This window comes from Anomaloglossus baeobatrachus, chromosome 4 (genome assembly GCF_048569485.1).
Source record: "Anomaloglossus baeobatrachus isolate aAnoBae1 chromosome 4, aAnoBae1.hap1, whole genome shotgun sequence".
NCBI classification, from domain to species: Eukaryota; Metazoa; Chordata; class Amphibia; order Anura; family Aromobatidae; genus Anomaloglossus; species Anomaloglossus baeobatrachus.
The window spans coordinates 609,864,720-609,883,133 of record NC_134356.1 but is presented as its reverse complement, the minus strand read 5'-3'; the positions used below and the strand labels follow the sequence as shown (position 1 = coordinate 609,883,133).

Sequence of the window (18,414 nt, the reverse complement as noted above, 5' to 3'; positions counted from 1 at the left end):
TGCAGCTGTGTATCTAAGCAATTAATGTGTGGTTAGAAGAAGGAGGTAGCATTTAGTTTCCTTCATGCAGCCTCTACTTCCTGTACATCATATTCGAGGTATATGTTGAGCGTCCTCTATTATTAGTCTGTCTTCTCATCAGCTATTCTTCCTTTATGGACCTGACTGAAGAATTACCTGACAGTGGACATATCTTGTATTTTATTTCATAATTGTTCTTCTGATGTCAGACTCAGTATTACAAACACAGATTTAACTATCACTAGATTTTTCTTTTTATTATATTTTTATATACTTTTTTATGTACATTTTTGCCTTGAATTATTATTATTTTTTTTGCCTGCATTTTACCTTACTCTTTCTTTACTCTTGGACATTAATGAATCTATCTTGAGCCATAAGCAAGCATAATTGGTTCTCAAATGTTTGGCACCTTCAGTTATGGCCTTCATCTTGAAGCTCCTTGGGTATGGAGGGGAAAAGAAGCGCCTCGTGGAATGTCCATGGCTCCATCGAGATATTAACCCAGACCAGAACTGGGAAATCCTCACTGAGCTTGGAGATGGGGCCTTCGGAAAAGTCTACAAGGTAAATATTATACGTGACTATAAGAACAATCTAGAGGTCCCTATGAGTGTGTGAAATGGCTTTAAGTCCAGGGCTAGTTTTAAAGTTTTAAAGGGTGATAGCCTTTATTTTCTAGGACTCTCCCCAAGGAAAAAACTCTGAAGAGCAACCTAAGAGCAGAGTATTTCCCTTTCAATGGCAATATTGTGTGGCCGATATATTGTAATATCATTTGGAAATGTTATGGCTGTGTTATTTTGGTATTGGATAGCAGTATTATGTGAGTATTGTTTGTCAGTTTTCAGATATAAACATTAAAGGGGTTCTCCCATGAACAAAGTTTATTTTAATCAATAGATCTTGGAATAATAATAAGTTCCACAATTGGATGTTATATATATATATAAAATGTTCCTGTGCTGAGATAATCTTATATATGTGTCCCTACTGTATACTGTGTAATGACCGTGTCTGACCGTACAGGAACATGATCTGATCATACCACATCTCCTGAGTCGGGGATATATAGACATTACAGCACGGGATCATAGCTGATTCTTTTTGTGAGGTAAAACATTTCCCATCCTGTCTTTTAAAACAGTTTTACCTCACAGAATTATTTGCGATCCTGTTCTGTAATGTATTTATACTTTTTTACGTCCTCCACGGCCCAGGAGATGTGGTATGATCAGACCATGTCTCGGTATGGTCAAACAAGCCATTACACAGTACACAGCAGGGACACATACAGTATATAATATTATGTCAGCACAGGAAAAAATTTTTTTAGACACATCCAATTGTGGAAATTATTATTATTATAAGATCTATTGATTAAAATGAACTTTGTTAATTGGGAAATACCCTTTAGGATATAGATAGATAGATAGATACTCATAGATAGATAGATACTCATAGATAGATACTCATAGATGGATACATACTCATATATGGATAGATAGATAGATAGATAGATAGATAGATAGATAGATAGATAGAAAACAGCAACGCAATGGAACAGAGCCAAAACACTATTATAAATGGTAGGTGCAAAGCCTCGTTGATATGGACCCAATTTGTCCACTACAAGTAAATAAGGAAAGAGACGCAGACCTCCATTGATTATGCAAAAAGGTCAACTTTTATTAGTCCGTGTGGCGTCATTTCTATAGAACACTTCCCGAGCCTTCAGTGTTGCCTTTCTTTCCTAATTTTAGATAGATAATCCAAAAGATAAACTCAAGTTAAAAAGATAAGTTTCAAGCCTTTAGCTTAAAACATATGTCACCAGATTTAACAATTTAAAATGCATACATTATTAAATGGATATTTTAGACCTAATGATGCTGGTGTACTTATTTTGAAAATGCAAGGTCAAAATAGCTGTATAATTACTATTGACATTTCGGGTGCCTGACATTTATGTATAGATTTTTATTGCATGAAATGTTCATTTTAACATCATGATGTATGCAGCTTTTATTTTTTTTTTTTGGTGACCGATGTACTTTAGGGTGCATTGGTTACACCTGCACCCATTAAATGGCCTCATGATTTTCTAATTGGTGGGACAATGGATTCCCTGCAGGGCACATGAACCTATTAGTTAAAAAAAATGATATTTTTCAATGAGAAATCGTTATTCCTTTGCATAGGTTGGGGCTGATATTGTGATTCATCAACATTAAAGTGAATGGATATAAATAGTAACAATAGTAACAAGCATGAGATAAGATAATAGACAAGCATGAAACATTTTTGGGGTTACAAAGACTTTTCAAAATAATGGATTACCTCTTTAAAGATGTTCATGTTAATTAGAAAAAGAAAACTTGTTGCATACTACTTGTCATGTAAGTAATAACTAGTGGGAGAAGGTGACCGGTGATGTTGTTAATGGGAGGTATATGGTGTGAGCCTTGGGTATGCTGGCACTTGTGGTGCTACATTTTATGATTTTCCTTCAGTGTTCACAGGGGAGGCTCACAGGTGGCTGGAGAGATGGGCGGGTCTAGCTACCTACGTACCCCCGCCCATGGGTAGGTCACATGACTTCTAAAATGGCGTAGAGAGGGACAGAGTGTCTGGAAGTCAGTCTGGAGTAAGACTGCTGGATAGTGCTGGGGCTGCAAACAGGAACCTCTGCTAATAGGCGTGTACACTGGTAGAGGCCAGTGTGACCAGTCGGGGTGAAGACTGGGAAAAGACTGCAGCCAGGCTGGTGAGTACTGGAGGCTGCAGGAAGAAACCCCAGCGAGTGGTGTTCACTGGCAGGAGCCAGTGTGTGGAGGTGGCCTTACCTCCACTATGGACTTTTATGATTCAATAGCCCACAGTATGTGGCGGTGTTTACTTTTCCTTTAAGCCAGGAGAGTTTTGGTTACCTTTGTAACTGCAGTTCATGCTGGATATGTTAAATAAACTGCTGGGGTTTTTGAAAGAGACGGTGTTTCCTACGTCCCTACCTATGCCCACCTGAACAAATCCTCACACTGAGGATGGCCATAAGACTTGTAGACCTGGAAGCCATCTGCAGAAAATCAAGTGGTTATTTCAATCCATTTATTCTCAGTAGAGATGAATGAACACAATACAGACTTTAAAAAAAAAAAATAAATAAATCAGTGTTCGAGTTGGGAGTTCGGGTGCTTTACGTATGTGGACCACTTGAGCAAACATCACTGTGCTCGCGTACGCTCGGTGTTCGGGCTTGCAGTGTTTAAATTGCTCCCACTGGGGGTAAAATCAGCGTTATTGGATGTAGTGGGTAAAAAATAAATTTTGAAAAAACTCCACCCACCTTCCCTGGAATTGTTCTGTTTATAGCTGGCTTTATGTGGGCGGAGACGCAAACTGTCCAATCAGTGACTTGAATTGAGGTTCGGGGCAAGTCCGGGTCCCGAACAGAACTCTCCCAAAAAGCCCGGCTGAACTCACCAAACCGAATTTCAATGGGTCCACTCATCTCTAATTCTCAGTTCTAAAACATTCAATTAGTGTGAGATGTCAAATGTATACAAAAAGCAGTTCAGATATCTTCCTGTCCTCAGACCACTAATCACAACTGGTGAAGACATTCTGGCATATTAGGCAACGTATTTATATGTGGTTGTGACATAGGTGACATTGGTTGTGAGGCCAAAGATCACTGTGTGTCATTGCTACATCCTAGTGCAATACACGTAAATGGCGTCACACCGGGATTCCTCGGTTATCAAACAATCCAACAGGTTCGAATTTTCACGACTGACTTGTCATGACAGTACCCTTGAGGTAGCAACGCGCCCACTTTCAATTGTATCGCGCCTGATGTAGCAGCGATATACTGTATAGTGATCTTTGGCCACATTCCCTATGTCGTGGGCAATGTTGTCTCATAGTGCCAGCCTTATGCGGTGTTTCTAATTGTCGCAAGCATTTGATATTTCTTCTCACTTTGTCAATGTATCTATGAGACTTTACAAGTGAATCCACTTTTAGTATGTTGATGTTCTAATTCAGTATTATGTGGATGGAGATTTGTGAAATTCGTGCGTAGAGAAATTCTTCTACCATAGGAACAATTTTTATCAACCAATCCAAAGCATTTTTTATTAATATTACTATAGCAATATAATATTTCCATAAGATTTTCTATAAGTTAAATCTTTGCCAGTCACTCAACAGTGTCAAAAGGTTTTTTAGACTACCGCTATTTTCAAGTGTTAAGAAAATCTGCAAAAGTTAGATAAAAGTAATCTTATATCTCATAGTAAATCTATGTTTCACATCTCATCTATAGCCCACACTTAAAGGCATGCTATAAGTAATCTTAAAGCTTATAAATATATGACAAAACGTTTTCAAAATGTAAACAATTATCATTACCTGGATGGAGTGTCATCAATTTTAAAAATAATAATCAAATAGTTTCATTATTTTAGTAGCAGAGCTGAGATTTTCAGCAAATATATAACAATATTTAAAGCATTAAAGCAACTGTACAATCAGAAACTGTTATGGGTCTCATCATTGGTCCCCTGGTAGCTTTAAAAATGGCAACCACAGGCAGCCGTATCGCAAACTACTCCATCTACCAAATCCTAGAGGCCTTCACTTTTTTACCCATGTATAGGGATCTTGATTTAAACAGGGGGTCCTTGGTTGGGGGTGTAGAGTGTGCCGCCCCCGTGACAGCAGCCTGTCGCTGCTCGGGTCCAGACCTTCCGGTGGGTGGCTCAAGGGTCTCTGGACCCAGGGGATCCCGCGGACACTCCGACTCAAAAGGGTGGGGGGTGGTGGATGTAGGACGTATATGTACAGGCTGGGCCGTACTAGGTTCATGACGCCACCCACGGTATGTGGTGAGTTTGGACACCACCGCTGCAGTTACGGGGCACCCGGGAGAGATGTTGTGCAGCAAGTTGTTAACCCCTCCGTGGGCAGGGATGGTGGCCCCGGGAACCGTGGGGGTTGGTGGTGCAGGGAGATGGGTGACCGCAGGTTGCTGGTGTACTCACTATTAAGGAAACACATGAGTCTCTGGTAAACCAAGGTGATGGTGGTCGGTGCCCGCAGCCGGCTGCGTTCTGGTTCCCCCACCTGGCTGGTGGTCTCTGTCTTTTTCCTGGACATTTTTGTAGAACGGTGGACTGCCTGTGCTTACAACTTCAGGAGTCCGCTCCCGGCTGGTTGTGGCTTAAGGAGCCCTTGCCCGCAGACGCTGGCCCGTGGGATCTCTGAGCCTTGGCGGTGGCCTCTTATCCCCCTCGGTGGGCTGTTGTCTTCTATCGGGACTTTGGGTGGGACAGGACCTCTAGTCCTGGCCTCAATCGGTAAATTAGCTGGTTCCAGTCACTTCTGGTCCTGGCTTCAGGGTCCGAGTACCCCCTGTGTGCTCCGGTTTCCGAGTTGGTTCCCTGAGTCGGTACTGGTGGGCTACAACCCTGTCCCGGTCCACCTCGGTTCCACCGAGCCGTCTTCCTGGCTCCTGCAGACGGAGACCGCCGTCTGCCTCCTAGCCAAAGGTACCAGGGCTCCTATCCTGATACCTATCAGTTTGCTTCAGGCCTGACACACAGGCCTGACTTCCACTCTCCTTGAAGTCTGAAACTGAACTGAACTGTTGTTTTCCCTGCCCTGGGCTGTCTAAACTTCTAGGTGGGCGTCTCCCAACCGCCTGGTTCCGCCCCCTAGTGTGTCTATCTAGTCCTGAGGAGGGGTCACTAGGGTTTTGAAGGTCGCCTGCTGTTACCTGTGAGGGAAGGTGTTGTGTGGGGGCCTATTTAGTGACTACCTGGCCTGGCCAGGGCGTCACATAGAGTGGTGTAGTAGGTCAGTAGTTGTGGGCGAGGGATTGATTCCGGGCACACTACATAAAATTACTGGTCCTGGCTGGGTGAACCCTTGTAGGGCATATACTGCCACTGGCATTGGCTGGCCAGGACCAGATGACGACTCATAGTCACAAGGAGACCAATAGTTCTTTTCAAACACTTTATTCAACATTTCATTCTTTGGAACAACTTCACACTCTAGATAGCGGACACATATCTTCAGGCACTTTACAATTTTGTTTAAGGCATGTTCACACACAGTCTAAGTTCCCCCTGAGTTGCTGCAGATCTTAGTGGTCGCGTGAATCCCAGCGCAACTCAACTCAGCGTTACACCACAGTTTTTTCACTTCCTGCAGTCCCATGTCCAGTCTCCGTAAGGATCCCATAATGACCGGAGTAAAGCTTGGTGCTTCCAAATGTGTATAAGGAAAGCGCACAGGTTGTCGACTACGTTCACACGCCAGTTGAGATTAACCTGGTACCTTGACGTTTAAGGGGCCTGGCCATTGCAGTCCTGTCCTCCAGCTCCTACTGTTTGGGACCACTCCGTTAGAGGATGAGTCTCTCATATCAACGCTAACCACACTCCATGTCTCTGTTAAAACTTGAGGTTCACGCTATTGTCGCGGGTGGAGGGGTGGGAACGCCGCTCGCCTGGAAATCGCTGGCGCTCGCGTCCGGTGCTTCTGCTCCCCGGTGGCTCGAGCACGGGGCCGGACCCGGGGCTCGAGCAGCGCCTCCTCATCCACAAGTGAAAAGGGGAGGTTTGTGGTGGGTATTTGGGGATGTCGGTCGTGACGCCACCCACGGGTTTTGGTGATGGTGGGCACTACCGCTGCTGGTGACGGGGAATCCCAGGAGCGATGGCGGAGAGCAGCTAAGGTGTTGACCCCTCCGTGGGTAGGGGGCTGTTGGTCCCGGGGCCCCGGTTGGGGAGGCAGGGAGGAGGTATAGGTGCAGGTGCGGGGAGGCAGCGTGGGCGCGGGTGCAACGTTGCGGTGCAGCGCGGTGCCGGATGGCACTGTTGTACTCACTCAGACACAGAAGGGCAGAGTCTCTGGTAAACCAAACGGCTGGATAGATGGGGCCCACAGCCGGCTGCGGTGTTCTCACTTTCCCCGGACGGGTTGATGGTGGCTGTCGTTTTCCTGCACCTATGTATGTGTATTTGACTCCTATGGCTTCCCACGGGTAGTCCGCTCCCCGGCATGTACGTGTTGGGAGAGCCCGTTTTGCCCGCAGGCGCTGGCCCTTGGATCTCTGGCCCTTGGCGGTGGCTCTTATCCGGACGGGTTGGGCTGTTGCCTTCTGACGGGACTTAGGTGGGAATGAACCCCTGAGGTCGAGACCGCAATCAGAGAATTTGACCTTTACGGCGGCTCCGAGCCTGGTCGGTCTGAGTACCCTGCCTTGGTGCTTGGCTTCGATCTGCTCCCCGGTTTGGTACCGGCGGGCCACCGCCCGACCCCGGTCTTGCGGTTCCGCTGACCTCCACCAACTCCTGCAGACGGCCACCACCATCTGCCGACCTTGCTGATCGTGCCTGGGCTCCAACTCAGACACACACACAGTTTTTACTCCTCTCCTTCCACTCTCAACTCCTGAACTCCACTCCTGAACTTAACTAACTACTTTTCCCACCTCCAGGCCTGTGAACTCCTCTGTGGGCAGGTCCAACCACCTGGCTCCGCCCCACCTGGTGTGGACATCAAGTCTGGAGGGCGGCAACAAGGGTTTCTGTTTGACTGGTGTCACCTACCCAGGGGAGGGTGTGTGTGTGTGTGGTGTTAGTGTACTGTGATCCCTGGGGGTCCAGGGCGTCACACTATCTCGCCTTCCATCTCCTTTCCTCCTTTATTGCTACAAACAACCCACTTTTTGCAACCTTCATAGCCGACTGACTATATGTCCGTCACTTTTACTCACTAGGTCTTCAGTGACTCCTCCTGAATGAACTGTCACTTTCCCTTTCACTTGACCAGTCCCATGGTGGGCTAGTCCCAACACTTAACTATTGCTGACCCACAAGTGACATTACCACATACATAACTTACTATACATTACAGATTACACCTTATACTCTATATATCATTACTAACACTTGTCACACTCTACATCACAATAAAATACAATTCACTAAACAATATTTACAAAAGACGCAGAACATTGTTCACATTACAAGACAACAATGTGATTTTGTGTCTTCAGATGCAAGAATGCAACAGCCATAGTCCATCTCCCTAAGGCCCGTTTCACACGTCAGTGAAAAACACTGATGTTTTTCACTGGTGTGTAAAACACGCACATGTCCCTGCGTGTGCCGTGAATCACGGCACACTTGGGTTGTCTAAGTGCAATCCGGGCTCCGTTCTCCATGGCCCGTGATTGCACTTGGTAATCAACTCACCTGCGCCCGCTCCTGCTCTCCATGGTGCTGATCGCTCCCGCGGTGCAGCATCCGGCCGGCGCTGACCCCCGCAGCAGCTGCTTCCGGGTCGGCTGTGTCGCGCATCATGAATATGCGCGACAATAATGAGCCGGCTCAGAAGCAGCAAGCTGCACGGGCTGCAGAGGACTTCGCTGGACGCCAGGTGAGTTAAAATGTTTTTTATTTTAAAAGCACGTTTTTTTCTGGCACGTGTTTCACGGACCACACCACTGCATGGTCCGTGGGACATCAGTGATGCCAGAAAAAAATTGACATGTCTCCGTGCGGCAATCACGCACACGCGGGTACGCCGCACGGAGACACGTGCAGTGAAAAATCACTGACGTGTGAGCAGACCCATTCATTATAATGGGTCTGCGTATGTCAGTGATTCTGGTACGTTTAAAAAAAAAAGCACAAACGTACCAGAATCACTGACGTGTGAAAGGGGCCTTACAGGGGCACCGAGTCAGCTGCTAGCAGGAGTGGTTAGGTAGCCAGGACAGAACCAAGAGGGCAATAAAGGTGCAAAATCAGAAGGCAAAAGAATAGTTAGGAAAAGGACTGAAGTCAGACAACGGGAATACCAACAGGCTAAGCAGGAGCTGAAAGCACAAGCCTGGACCAGAGAAGATAAACTTTTAACTGGCAGTAAGAAGTCAGAAGTTCAGGATTCTTTAAATAGAGGACAACCCCAACCAGAGCACAAAGAAAGGAGCAATCTAAATGACCTGGAATTAATACCATAGCTTCCTGAGTGAGCAGCAGCAAAAGTCCCAGGAATTAAACAGAACTGCTGTATTGATATTAGGGGGTCTAGGGCTCAGCCACCCCCTGAGAGGTAATAGCACTGTGTATATCTAATATATAAAGCTGAATGTGTGAATGTGTGTATGTGTGTGTGTATATCCGGGATTGGCATCTGCACCATCGCAGCTACAGCCACAAAATTTTGCACACTCACACGTCTGGACCCCGAGAGCGTCATAGGCTATGTAGTGAGGCGAAATTTTAACCCTGTGCGTTCCAATTTACCAATCAATTTTGTCCCTATCTACATAATGGGGAAAAAGTGAAACGAAAAGTGTATCCGCACCGTCGCATTTACAATCACGAAATTTTGCACAGACACCTCATGTGACCCAGGGAACGTCGTAGACTATGTTTTGACAGGAAAATTTAACCCGGCGCTTTACAATTACTCTCCAAAAAACATGCATCCATTAAAGTAAATGGAGCCTGGAACTACAGGTTATTATTAGGAGCTGTGATTGGTTGCTATAGGAATAAAAGACATTCATAGTATAAGAAGCTTATATGTGAGGTAATAATATGTCGATGGGGAGACGGATAGAGAGAGATAGACAGAGAGACAGACAGAGACAGATGGTGAAAGAGACAGACGATGAAAGAGACAGACAGAGACAGACTGGGAAAGAGACAGACAGAGACAGACCTGGAAAGAGACAGACCTGGAAAGAGACAGACCTGGAAAGAGACAGACCTGGAAAGAGACAGACCTGGAAAGAGACAGATGGGGAAAAAGAGACAGATGGGGAAAGAGACAGATGGGGAAAGAGACAGATGGGGAAAGAGACAGACAGACATGCAGACAGGGACAGAGACAGGCAGACAGGGAAGGAGGAGACAGCCAGAGAGACAGACAAAGATAGATGGGGAAAGACACAGACCTTGATAGAGACAGATGGGGAAAGAGACAGAGAAATAGAGACAGACAAGGAAAGAGACAGACAGAGACAGGCAGACAGGGAAAGAGACAGACAGGAAAAGACACAGACAAAGAGACGGGGAGACAGACGGAGAAAGAGACAGACCTGGGAAAGAGACAGACCTAGAAAGAGACAGATGGGGAAAGAAACAGAGAGATAGAGACATACAAAAAAAGAGACATATGACTCGCCCACCCCAGGGCTATGGGACACCCGGTGCCGGGCCGGACTAGTCCGGTGGTAGTCAGTGGTGGCTGGGCCCGGCTCCGTGGCCCTGGTGGGTGTCAGTTGAATATGTGGCTGATGAGTTAGAGTTAATGTTCGTGACGCCACCTGTGGTATGCGGCTATTAAGCCGCCGCTGTTATGGGAGAACTCCGGGGTGATGTTATGACAGCTATGATGGTACTGCTCCCCACAGGTGGAGCGATGCCCCGGGATACCGTTGGTGCCCGTGAAAGTCTATGGTGTTGTGTGGCTAACACGGTGCAGGGCCGACAGGCGAGGAAAGAACCAGGCACAAACAACAGTCTCTTTACCTTTTCCTCTTTTACTCTGGGAACAGTCCAGTCCTGGGAGACCGTTACAGGTGGTGATGGGGATCCGGTCGGCCTGGAAGTACTTGGGATGATCTTTCTGGCCAGCTGAGTATGAGGCCTACTCCTGTACTTTGCTTTGTGATGATAGGACCCTGCTTCCCTGAATCCAGCAATGGCCCTCTTTGCTGCTGGGACCGATGGCACGTCCCTTCTTTCTGTAGGTGGCTGCGCAGACCCTCTCTCTGGTGCTTCTCCGCTGGAGTCCACACCGGGCCCTGATGCTGCAGCTGTACCTTGGATCTTTCTGGGCCAGGGGCTTGCAGCTCTCCTGCCCTTCGGACTCGGCTACCAGGGACGGATTTTATACCCTGGCAACCACAGACTCCGATGTCTGAGTCTCTCTGCTGCCTCTCAGCTATTCCTGCTTCTCTGGGCCAAGCTGCTCCAGCTCTAGGCCCCAGATTCACAGGACAGCTCACTCTGCGTCTGTTCACTTTCACTACTCCCTTCAGACTGACTCCACTTCCTCCCTCTGGTCAGGTAGAGGAAGGCTCCCTGGAATCCCAGGTTCAGAGCTCCCCCTGCTGGCCGGAGGGAGAACTGTGTTGGGTGTTAAACCTGCTGGCCAATGGATCTCCCAACTACCTCCAGGCTCAGCATTAACCCTTTGGGAGGGCAATGCTGTTGTGGCGACCAGGTCCTAGGGCGCCACACTCCCCCTTAGTTAAATTCAGTACTCCCGGACTGTGGAAACAAAACATAACATGTCATACATTTCATCCCAATATGGGAGGCACATTCTCTTTAACGTTACAAATTCAAACAGTACTATAAGAGTCCAGTGTGGCTCCCTGCCGGGTGTCCATTACACTGCTCCATGGGGGACCCGCCGCGATAAAACCCCCAACGTAGGCTCTGGGCGTGCGTCAGAGCATTGATGACCCCACTCTATGCACGCCGGACGGGTTTTTCTTCAGGGGTGTCGAGCACACTGGTGCTAACTATGAACAATTTAGATGTTGGCCACCCATAGTCCAGTGGCCCAATTGTCCATTTTCACAATCAAAGAAAAAGAAAAACATTTTGTACACAACATTACAGACATTTCGCATAACTATTTACATTCCAATAAATACTCTTTCTTTCTCCTTTATACATTTGATTCCCTATACCTTAGAGGGGGTTGTCCCCGAGTGCTGCGTTGGGACCTGCGTAGCTCTGGTGTTTGTCCCTGACTACTTAGTGTGCCTCCTATCTCAGCACTACCGGTAGGCCTAACCCCAATAGGTATGCATGATGATCGCCCATGTGGTCTAAGAGTCGCCAAGGGTATGACAGGTTCACCACTGACAGGGGGTTGATCCTCCTGTTCCACTGCTGGCGTGTCACCTCGTGTCGGGGCGGACGGTTCTTTGGGTGAATCCGGAACCTGTTCTGTTTCTGGCTCGACCAACTGTGGGAACGTCAGGACCGGTACCACTACGGCACCATTTATGCGGGTCCAAGTCTTGGGGAATTTGCCGAGGATTGTTTGTATCATCTCTTCCCCCTCTTCTTGAACTTCCTCCACTTCCTTTTGAACTTTGCACCGCTCAGGGCACGTCTTCAGGCGGTCTCGGGAAATTGCTTGGCAGGTCTTGCCTTCATCTTTGCTTATGAGGCATACCTTACTATTGTCAAAGTTGGAGGGGATAATGGTGTAGGGCTCGTTTTCCCACTGATCATCCAACTTATGCGTCTTCCGCTTCTTCTTGAGGACTTGTTCTCCAGGTGCTAAGGGAGTTGCTGGGGCTGTTTGATTGTAATGCTGTTCTTGTCTCGTTCTTGCTTGAGACAGGCTCCTTTCCACGCACTCCTGGACTTTACGGTACCGCTGCTGCCGTTCTGCATCCCAATCCTCTATTTCTTGAACCGCCTCAGGCGACACAGTCCCCATCTCAAAGTCTACAGGCAACTTGCCTGGTCTGGCTCGCATCAGGTAAGCGGGGCTGCAGTTGGTCGAAGTCACTGGGATGTGGTTGTACAGGTCTACCAGATCTGGCAACTTTTCTGGCCATTGGTTCCTCTCTTCCAGCGGTAGGGTCTTCAGCATATCAATAACCACATGGTTCATTTTCTCGCACAGTCCATTGGTCTGGGGGTGGTACGGTGTGGTTCGAATTTTCTTACAACCGTACATGTTACAGAACTCTTGGAACACTTCAGCCTCGAATGCAGGACCCTGATCCGTCAGTACCCTTTCCGGATAGCCGTGCGGTCGACAAAAGGATGCCTGGAACGCTCTAGCTGCCGTCCTGGCTGTCTGGTCCTTCACAGGCACTACTACCAGGAAACGAGAGTAATGGTCCACAATGGTGAGGGCGTACACATAGCCTGACCGACTTGGTGTCAACTTCACGTGGTCCAGGGCCACCAACTCCAGGGGCTGCTTCGTGACAATTGGCTGTAGGGGAGACCTTTGGCTGGCATCATCTTTCCGCCTCAAGTTACACGGGCCACAGTCTCGGCACCATTTCTCGATCATCTTTCTCATGTGCACCCAGTAGAACCGATCACGGAGTAAGGCCTCCAACTTCTTCCACCCGAAGTGTCCTGCGTTATCATGATACGCTGCTAGGACCATTGGAGCATCCCTCTGCGGAACCACTATCTGCCAGACAAGTTCATTTGTTCGATAGTTGACATATCTCTTGCAGAGCTTGCCTTGGTAGGTGAACAGTCGTCCCCTCTCCTTCCACAGCTGCTGGGCTTCCTCTGGAGCGTCTGGGCCAAGATGGGTCTCAGCTTGCGCTAGCTTCTCTTTGACCAATCGCACGGCCGGGTCACCATTCTGTGTTTCTTCCCAATTATGGTGGAGTAATGGGTTAACCGAGACCTCGTGTTGGCTCGAGCGCTTCACTCCCACAGCATGCTCACACTGGGAAACACCCTGATGATGGAAAGCCGGTAACTCTATCTCTTCGAGTTCATCCAGGTCTTCTCCAGATTCGGGTAAGTGAGGCATTCTGGACAGCGCATCAGCATTGTTATTCTTCTTGCCAGCCCGATACTTGATGGTAAAGTCAAAGTTAGACAGCCGGGCCATCCACCGCTGTTCCAACGCACCTAACTTGGCTGTTGCCAGGTGTGTCAACGGATTGTTGTCCGTGAAGATGGTGAACTTGGCCGACGCCAGATAGTGCTTGAAGCGTTCAGTCACTGCCCAAACAATAGCGAGGAACTCCAGCTTGAAGGAACTGTAGTTTTCTGGATTCCTTTCTGTGGGCCGAAGCTTCCTACTGGCGTACGCTATCACCTTCTCTCTGCCTCCCTGCACCTGGGACAACACGGCTCCCAGGCCCACGTTGCTGGCGTCTGTATACAGTACAAACGGCTGGCTGTAGTCAGGGTAGGCCAGAATTTCTTCTCCCGTGAGAGCCCCTTTCAGCTGGACAAAGGATGTTTCTAGTTGGCTGCTCCATTCAAAGGGAGGGCTCTGCTTCTTAGCCTGCTTTGGCTGGCCCACCAGGAGATCTTGAAGGGGCGCTGCTATCTTGGTGAAACCATCAATGAACCTTCGGTAGTAGCCCACCAGCCCAAGGAACTGCCGCACCTCCTTTACCGTGGTGGGTCTTGGCCAGTCCTTGATTACGGTGACTTTCTCCGGATCAGGTGCCACACCTTCTGCGCTGACCACATGACCCAGGTACTGTACCTTTGGCTTCAAGAGGTGACATTTGGACGGCTTGATCTTCAGGCCATATTTTGACAAAGACTCAAACACTTCTGCTAAGTGCTTCAGGTGGTCTTCATAAGTCTTGGAGTAGACTATGACGTCATCCAGGTACAACAGCACGGTTTCGAAGTTGTGGTGGCCCAAGCAGCACTCCATCAACCGTTGGAATGTCCCTGGGGCGTTGCAGAGCCCGAATGGCATACAGTTGAACTCGCAGAGGCCCATTGGCGTCGTGAATGCAGTCTTCTCCTTGTCCGCCTCTGCCACGGGAACCTGCCAATACCCACTGGTGAGATCCAAGGTGGAGAAATAGTTAGCTGACTTTAAGGCTGTTAGTGACTCCTCTATTCTGGGTAGTGGATAAGCATCTTTATGTGTAATGCGGTTAATTTGCCTGTAATCTACACACATTCTCATTGTACCATCTTTTTTCTTTACGAGCACTAGTGGAGCTGCCCAGGGGCTACAACTATCTCTGATAACCCCAGCCTCCTTCATTTCCCGTAACATTTCTTTGGCACGCTGATACTGTGCGGGGGGTACAGGGCGGTATCTCTCTTTAACGGGAGGATGATCACCCGTGGGGATTTGATGTTTAACCCCTTTCACCTGCCCAAAATCTAGGGGGTGTTTGCTGAAGACCCGCTCGTACTCCTGTACCACCCGGTAAACCCCATGCTTTTGGTGTGAGGGGGTGGAGTCGGTGCCCACATGTAAGTTTTGGCACCAGTCTTCCAGCTGCCCCTTGGAGCCATTGTCTTCCGCCTGGTCGGACGGGATCAAGGGTTCCACTGCTTTGATGGTGTTGTTGCTGACAGTGTACAGTTTTGCTACAGTGGCGTACCGGGGCAATTTGGCTTCCTCCTCCCCACAATTCAGGACACGGATGGGCACTCTCCCCTTGCGGACGTCTGCTACCCCTCTGGCTATCAGGACTCCAGGCCTGCTGTCTGAATACACCGGTTCTACCAAGGCATGGTAATCCTGACCCTTGAGGCCTATTGCTGCCCGACACCATATCAACATTTCACTTCTTGGGGGTATTGCAATGGGGAGGGGGTCACTTACCCTCACACTGCCAATTTCTCCTCCGGCCAGCTCTACCTGCTGCCTCCTCATCAGGGCTCTGATCTCCCTCTGTAGGGCACGCTGCTGCCCGGAGCTGGCAGTTTCAGACGCCTGTTGCAACAAAATTATCACTTCGGCAACACAATTTTCTATCACATTTGTACCAATGGTTACCAATGGGTCAGATTCTTTGCGATCAATATCTACAATTATCATCCCCTGACACGGCAATTCTACCCGCCCCACTTTAATGGTTACTTCTTTGTACCCAATTTGAGGTAAGGGCTGACCATTACTGGCCACAATTGTTAAATCATCATCTGGGCCATGGTCAATGTCTGAATCAGCCCAATATCTTTTGTACAGTTTGTAGGGGATGGTTGTTACCTGGGACCCCGTATCCAGGAGGGCATTCAAAGGGATCCCATCCAGCACAATAGGAAGGACCGGTCGTCCTCCCACATACTTGCTGCGGCTGGGTGTTGAGCCGGGCTTCCTTACACCTGGGGGTCGGCTCCTGGCCCCAGGCTCGGCCCATTTAAAGGACAGTATCGTGCAATGTGGCCCGCCTGGCTGCAGCGGCGGCAGATCGGTTGTCCCGTTGAATCATACCGGACTGTGTCTCTGCCTCGGGTCGGCGGAACCCTCCTCTGTCGCATCCATGGGACGTCATCTGGGCTGGAGGCCAACTCGATTCTTGCAGGCGATGGGGTCACTTGTAGAGACTGCACGGTCTTGGCAAGGGCAGCCACAGTCTTGGTCAGCTCCTGGACCTGCTGTCTGAGCTCTGCAGTGGGATCCTTATCCAGGGACTGCGCCTCAGCCCCTGCAGTGGCTCGTGTTGCAGGCACCACCCCGGGGTACGTGATAGCAAGAGGCCGGAGGGGTACTGGGTCATTCGGTGTAGATTCTCTCAGTACCCGGATGGCCTGGTCCTTAAACTTTGCAAAGTCCAGAGCAGGGTTCTGCAGGACCATGATACGCAGCTGGGTCCTGTGGGCATCTGACAGGAGCCCCTCTATGAACTGCTCGGTTAGGAGTTTGTGTTCCTCACGTACACTCTCTGGGTCCACTTGTTTAACCGCTTTCAGGGCCTCCTGCAGGTTTAAGGCATAGTCCCTTATGCTGTCTGTGGCCCGCTGCTTGCACCCAAAGAATCTCATCTTTATCTCTGCTGCGGTGCGGGTGTCAAAAGTACTCTTTAGCTTGGCCAGTATCTGGGTTACTGTCCCTTTATCTGTATCAGGCCAGGACTTCACTTCACGCTGGGCTGCGCCGGCTAGCTGTCCCATTAATATGCCCACCTTCTGGCTCTCAGTCAGCGGATACACCCGGAACAAGCTGTGCAGGCTTTCTCTGAAGTCGCTCAAGGTATGGGACTCCCCGGAGTACTGCGGCAGCCATTCTGCTCCCGGTATGTACGGCATGGTGATCGGCATTACCGGCGCTACAGCGGGGGCTGGGGCGACGGCGACAGGGATCGCTTCGGCTGGTGCTGCGGCGTCTCGGGCTATGGCAGCCACCTGCCCTCCCTCTGCGTCGGACATCTTCCTCCCCCTTAGTGAACCTTACCAGGCTCCGTTCACTTTTCAAATTTCCTTCTGGGTCGCGCGGGGTTAACAGCGCTCTGCTCTGATGGCGCGCTCCCTTCGCGCTCTTTGTCAGGCACGCCCCCCTTCTTCCTGCGCTCAGTGAGGCTAATGGCGGCGGCAGTTTTCAAACAGTGAAACACGCAGTAATACAGTCTTTAAAGCGCAATTCTTCAGGCGCACAGTACCCGGTGTGACCGGGCACGAAATCCTGTTCGTGACGCCAAAAGTTGACTCGCCCACCCCAGGGCTATGGGACACCCGGTGCCGGGCCGGACTAGTCCGGTGGTAGTCAGTGGTGGCTGGGCCCGGCTCCGTGGCCCTGGTGGGTGTCAGTTGAATATGTGGCTGATGAGTTAGAGTTAATGTTCGTGACGCCACCTGTGGTATGCGGCTATTAAGCCGCCGCTGTTATGGGAGAACTCCGGGGTGATGTTATGACAGCTATGATGGTACTGCTCCCCACAGGTGGAGCGATGCCCCGGGATACCGTTGGTGCCCGTGAAAGTCTATGGTGTTGTGTGGCTAACACGGTGCAGGGCCGACAGGCGAGGAAAGAACCAGGCACAAACAACAGTCTCTTTACCTTTTCCTCTTTTACTCTGGGAACAGTCCAGTCCTGGGAGACCGTTACAGGTGGTGATGGGGATCCGGTCGGCCTGGAAGTACTTGGGATGATCTTTCTGGCCAGCTGAGTATGAGGCCTACTCCTGTACTTTGCTTTGTGATGATAGGACCCTGCTTCCCTGAATCCAGCAATGGCCCTCTTTGCTGCTGGGACCGATGGCACGTCCCTTCTTTCTGTAGGTGGCTGCGCAGACCCTCTCTCTGGTGCTTCTCCGCTGGAGTCCACACCGGGCCCTGATGCTGCAGCTGTACCTTGGATCTTTCTGGGCCAGGGGCTTGCAGCTCTCCTGCCCTTCGGACTCGGCTACCAGGGACGGATTTTATACCCTGGCAACCACAGACTCCGATGTCTGAGTCTCTCTGCTGCCTCTCAGCTATTCCTGCTTCTCTGGGCCAAGCTGCTCCAGCTCTAGGCCCCAGATTCACAGGACAGCTCACTCTGCGTCTGTTCACTTTCACTACTCCCTTCAGACTGACTCCACTTCCTCCCTCTGGTCAGGTAGAGGAAGGCTCCCTGGAATCCCAGGTTCAGAGCTCCCCCTGCTGGCCGGAGGGAGAACTGTGTTGGGTGTTAAACCTGCTGGCCAATGGATCTCCCAACTACCTCCAGGCTCAGCATTAACCCTTTGGGAGGGCAATGCTGTTGTGGCGACCAGGTCCTAGGGCGCCACACTTACAGAGACAGGCAGACAAGGAAAGAGACAGACGGGGAAAGAGACAGACGGGGAAAGAGACAGACCTTTAAAGAGACAGACGGAGCACATTACTTTGCCAATTTAGTTAAATCTGTGTGGAATATCTGTGGTGTTGAAATATATGTTGTGAAATGCTTCTA

At 49.4% G+C, this 18,414-nt stretch overlaps 1 protein-coding gene across 1 annotated transcript in view; it reads left to right on the top strand.

The window, feature by feature from the left end:
• Positions 1-369: 369 nt before the first annotated feature.
• LOC142304134 (uncharacterized) overlaps positions 370-18,414 on the top strand; it is a 189,807-nt gene continuing 171,762 nt past the window's right edge. Inside the window, exon 1 of the mRNA XM_075346200.1 lies at positions 370-588. Coding sequence (XP_075202315.1) covers positions 442-588 — 147 coding nt within the window. The 5' untranslated portion in view covers positions 370-441. The remainder of the gene's footprint in view (positions 589-18,414) is intronic.